The sequence below is a fragment of the Malus domestica genome, chromosome 04 (assembly GCF_042453785.1).
Source record: "Malus domestica chromosome 04, GDT2T_hap1".
Taxonomy (NCBI): domain Eukaryota; kingdom Viridiplantae; phylum Streptophyta; class Magnoliopsida; order Rosales; family Rosaceae; genus Malus; species Malus domestica.
Genome location: NC_091664.1, coordinates 20,189,780 through 20,195,292, shown reverse-complemented (window position 1 = coordinate 20,195,292; position 5,513 = coordinate 20,189,780). Strand labels below are relative to the sequence as shown.

Below are 5,513 nucleotides of genomic sequence, written 5' to 3'. Positions count from 1 at the left end.
CAGTGAAATCCAAAAACGGAATTTCACAATATAGTTATTGGACTCACTTAAAACTACTAAACCATACCTAACCGGTAAAATTTTATGTTTCAAGTTTCAAATTTTCACACCTGCACCCATGGACCGTGCATGGCCTAACCAAGAGACATGGATGACGCAACTGACGATATGGCAACCAAATATCAACGTCATTTTAACGTTATATTGATGTATTAATACCAATTATTAACATCATATCACCAATGTTAATCAAATATCAGTGTAATATCTTTTTATATTAGCAACGTTACCATAACGTTGATACTCAGTAACACTGTCATGGTATGCTTGACTAGCATCACTATACAAATCATGTGCAACTCACATATAAAAGGAAGAAAATATTTTTTTCTTCCACACTAAACCTGAAAAAGTGAATGTGAAATCAATAAATTAAACACATGAAACTCAGATTTTTATAGTAAATTAAGAAATTTAAATGTGATACCAATACACTCATAAGTTCAATATATTAAACTTATAAACGTGAAATCAACGTATTGAATTCACACTAGTATATCAGTAATACTATATATGTCGATTATCAAATTCAACTTGCCTCGGACTCACTTAAAACCACTGAAAAATTCTAACAATTTCACAACATCTCCGACGCTCATCACGAGTACAATCGCGTGCTTCACATCCTCTCAGATCTCGTTCCCGTATAATCCAACGGCCAGGAACTCTGTTGCCCCACCACAATAAAAACAAATAAAAAAACAAAAAATCAACGGCCGACTGGTGCTGCTGAGTCTGCTGACGTAACAAGGACTCCGCTTCCGCTTCCCTCCTCTTTTCTCTCACATCTCCTTAGATCTCTCTCTCTCTCTCTCTCTCTCTCTCCTGATCTGGTATTTCTCTTCCTCCTCGAATCAAATCTCTCCTTTTTATTATTTTTGTGGCTTTGGGATCCTTGCCATGGCTGCTCCACCTGCCAGAGCTCGAGCCGATTACGATTACCTCATTAAGCTCCTCCTGATCGGCGACAGCGGTATGATTTTCCGTTTATACCCTCTCCAAATTTCTCATCTCCTGGACTGGAATCTGTTATTGCGGAGTCGTTTGATCGTATATTGTTTGGGAATTTTACGTTCTAATCTTAGGGTTGATTTAGGGCAAATGACGCGCATATTTAGGATATTTTGTGATTTCGATTTCTGTTTGGTAGATCGTATTTTGTTGCTGTTAATTCCAGGTACATGATTGATGTGCGTAATAATTGTAGGTGAAAGATTTAGGCTGCGATTTGGTTAGCCTCTTCGTTCGATTAGGCGGCTGAAATGGTTAGATTTGTGATTGATTTAGTTAGCTGAAGTTGTAGTTTAGCTTCCTTGGAGCTGCATTTCATGTGTTATTTGTATTTCAGGTGTATTCCGTATGCATTTTCAGAATAAATAGTTTCATTGTATTCGGGGGACTACAAGAGTTTGGAGCATATGCTCGGGTTTTTGTATTAAGCGAATGTCGCTATCTAAGGACTCCACTTAGCACAATTTATTTGATAATGAGATTGTTACCAGTGCATTATTCTTAGCAAAGTGTTGCTACCTTGAACTTCACCATTGGGGAGTCTCCAATAGTTGAGCCTAAATCTGTTACCTGTTTAATCATGTGGTGCCTTAAACATGTATATGCTGGTTCATTGATTTTCCCAAGGTGTCGTTCCGTTGAACTCCTTGGACATTACCAAATTTAAGGGACTGTTTGTTGCATTCAGTTGGGTAGTTCTATTTACTATCATCTGGCAACCAATGATTTGATTGTTTCAAGTGCCTTTCAAGGGTTACTAGGATCAAATGATTTACTTTCCGAATAGGTGGTCTGAGTTGTTAGATTTGCGATTGATTTGGTTAATTGAAGTTCTAAGTTAGCTTTTCTTTTAGTCAAAATTTCATGTGGTATCTTTATTTTGAGGTATATTCCATATGCATTTTCAAAGTAATCCTGTTGGGACTAATGGAGTTTGAAGCTATGTTTGCGTCAATCTATATAATGAATGCTGCTTTCTTAGGAGTCCACTTAGCATAATTCCTTTGATAATGTGTTCGTGGTTGTATGGAAATTTTCATCAGTGCATTATTTTTAGCAAGTTTGCAAGGTTGAACTTTACCACCGGGTGACTCCTTTTAGGGGACCACACCTTGAGTAGTCTCCAATTGGCCAACATATGCATATTTGAGAAACCGGTTCAATCTAAAAATATAAACTAATGGTTGAAACGCACTAGCTGTGTGAAGTAGTTTTGTAAACATGTATTTGTTAGTTCATTGATATTTCCCAAGGTGTCCTTCCATCTGACACCTTGGACTTCTTTGTTTTTCAAATTTAAGAGAATGTTTGTTGCGTTGGGTTGGTTAGTTCTATTTAATATCATCAGGCAACCAATGATTTTATTGTTTTCAAATGCCTTTCAAGGGTTACTAGGATCCGATGACATATCTTTATTGATTAAGGATGTCGAGCATGTCCACAATTCTGTTTTATGTTTCCTTGTATACCACATCCATTAGTTTGAGTTTAATTCCTTCTGTTTTCTTTGTTATGCGACTTTGCAGGTGTGGGTAAGAGTTGCCTTCTTCTGCGTTTCTCTGATGGGTCCTTTACAACTAGTTTCATTACAACCATTGGGTAAGAATTATTTGTGCTTGAATGTGCTTGAGGTTTCGTTATTTCTTCTTTCTGCAGTGGTTTCTGAATCTTGCCAAGTTGTAATTCTTTGACAGTATTGATTTCAAGATAAGGACCATAGAGCTTGATGGGAAACGAATTAAATTGCAAATTTGGGATACTGCTGGTCAAGAACGGTTTCGAACAATTACAACTGGTTAGTTCTGTGGCTTCAAAGTGTTTTTTCATTGAATTTGAATGTTTAACCATGTCCAACTTTCTCCTAAATGGAAGTTTGATTATATGCTGCTTACAGCTGTGTTTGCAAGCTTGTTGATCAGTTATGCATCTTCACGAAGGAGCATGTTTTAACGAAAATTGCATCTTGATGTTTCTAAGTTAGAAGAACAAACTATCTTCAAGCTCAGATGGGCTTGTATCTGGTTCGGAAATTCAATTGGAGCTGTAAATTTGATCAAGTTAATTGTTAAAGAGTAGGTTGGAAGCTGTTACTACTAGTGTCCCCTGTCAAAAAAGGGGCATGGTGTCTCTATAGTCTTGTGTGTTTACAGTGATACTATGTTTGGATTGACTCCACTGGGATCAGTGTTTTGTTAGGTGTGCACCAATCTGTTGGCAAGACCGCTAGCAAAAAAACTTAATACTCTCACTAAGTGGGTTTTTGGTCTAAATTTAAGATATTTCCATATTTGTTATATTGCTGGCTTGTGGCAATCTGAATGTGAAGGGTCTTGTATGATTCCAGGGCTTCTCTGTTGCCTTCTTGCTACAGTTGTGAGACATGCACGGAAGAACTATGTAAACATGATGGTTAGGGCCATTTCAATATGTTGGTTGTAGGCCTTATTTTTCTTTCAGTTTTTAATTTTTGTGGGTCACACTGGTGTGCACATTAAATGGTCAGAGTTGGAATTGGACCTTAGCTCATTTAGTTTATGCAGCAGCTCTTACTTTTGTCTTATGAGTCCTAATTTTTGGTCGCCCATTTGAGTGCGGCTCCAAAATACTTCTAAAGCTGTTAATGATGTTGAGATGTCATATTACTTTTAGATTGATAGTTTTTGGAATCTTGCCTTCATTTCCTAAGAATTTTGATAACCTTATTAATTATTCCGTCTCTGCAGCTTACTACCGTGGAGCCATGGGTATTTTGCTCGTGTATGATGTCACTGATGAGTCATCGTTTAACAGTAACTTCTTCATCACTTACATCACCCTATGCTTACATTCATCATGTGTCCACTCCCTAGCTTTCTAGATCTCTATTGATCTAGGTTTTGTTAAAATGATGACAGTATATTTCTCCTTTTCCAAAAAAAAAAAAAAAAAAAAAAAAAAATTGAAAAAAGACGGTATATTTCTCCTGATATTAGGGTTGTACACACTGTTGGAATTTATTTTAATTTCTTAGGGTCTTTTTACGTTTTTTGGTTATTACATCTGCATGGTAATCAAGCTATATTTCTACCTGTATGCAGACATTAGGAATTGGATTCGTAACATAGAACAGCATGCTTCTGACAATGTCAACAAGATCCTTGTGGGTAACAAGGCTGACATGGATGAAAGCAAAAGGGTTTGTTCCCATCCCCTCTTTGTATGTTTCTTGAGAGTGATTCAGGGTTCTTCAATCTTGTCTTGACAAAAATGACTTCTCTCAGGCTGTCCCAACTTCAAAGGGTCAAGCACTTGCTGACGAATATGGAATCAAATTCTTTGAGACTGTGAGTTTCTCTTGGTGTCTTCTAACTTACAAAGTAGTTGATTTTTTCCCATTTTGCTGAAAAGATGCTGTGTATTACTGTGTATTACAGAGTGCAAAGACGAATTTGAATGTGGAGGAGGTCTTCTTTTCAATAGCTAGGGATATCAAGCAAAGACTCGCCGATACTGACTCGAGGGCTGAGGTATAATGTCCATGTCACTTATATTGCTGCATTTCCCTCCTGATACATACGTAGCTTGTTTCCTTTCTATAACTAAATTATTGGTATTGGTCTCATCTTTTTAACATAATACTTCAAATATACTTTTTTTTTTTTTTTTTTTTTCTCTAGAAACACTTTCTGTTTAGTACTTAAACGGAAAAGAATGTCTTTTCTGGCTTAAAGAAGCTCTTTCTGTTCAATAATTAAATCAAAGTTGGTAGTGGGCGCATAGATCAGTTGGTTGTCGGTCACCCCCAAAAGTGCCGAATTTGTTTCTTCATTATTGAGCCTTTGCTACCAACTAGAGTTGAGTGGCACTGGCAACCGTTTGATTAAACCCAATTTGTTGGATTTTGGCAGCCTCAGACAATCAAGATTAATCAACCAGACCAGGGAGCTGGGGCTGCTCAAGCTGCCCAAAAATCAGCGTGTTGCGGTTGAAAACTGTGGCGAACATGATATGATGGGTAAATGTTCAAGGCAAACGCAACCACCGCGCTGGGGAGAAAAACTGATTTGTCACAACTATGTTACTTGTGCTTGTATCGCTTTCTTTTATCATTATTTGATAATTACTACTGATTTGGGTGCGAATGGTAGATCCTCATATTTTGGCAAGTCAATTATATATTAGTTGATTTTTCATGAGCTTTCTCTTTCTCCTTTCGCGCTCATTCCTTTATTTTCCTGGAGAAACCATGACGGAAATTGACTACCCTTTGTTTTAAAGTTTTGGTGCGAAGATATCCTTACGACTCCCTGTCTTTCTTTCTTAGAAAGCGAGATACATTTTGACTGAATTTGAGCATTATCTGTAGGGGTAGTCGACACACTTATTTTCACTTCTCACATATTTATCTTAATTTTTGCTGGTAGATTGAATAATTTGAAGAAGATCAATGGCAAAAAAATTAA

At 37.0% G+C, this 5,513-nt stretch overlaps 1 protein-coding gene across 1 annotated transcript; it reads left to right on the top strand.

The window, feature by feature from the left end:
- The first annotated feature begins 601 nt into the window (after positions 1-601).
- LOC103433373 (ras-related protein RABE1a) lies at positions 602-5,246 on the top strand. The gene is made up of 8 exons (XM_008371624.3): positions 602-1,033; positions 2,598-2,670; positions 2,766-2,866; positions 3,795-3,860; positions 4,149-4,246; positions 4,332-4,394; positions 4,485-4,577; positions 4,959-5,246. The coding sequence occupies exons 1-8, from the start codon at positions 961-963 to the stop codon at positions 5,037-5,039; spliced, it is 648 nt and encodes a 215-aa protein (XP_008369846.1). The 5' UTR covers positions 602-960; the 3' UTR covers positions 5,040-5,246.
- Positions 5,247-5,513: the final 267 nt, after the last annotated feature.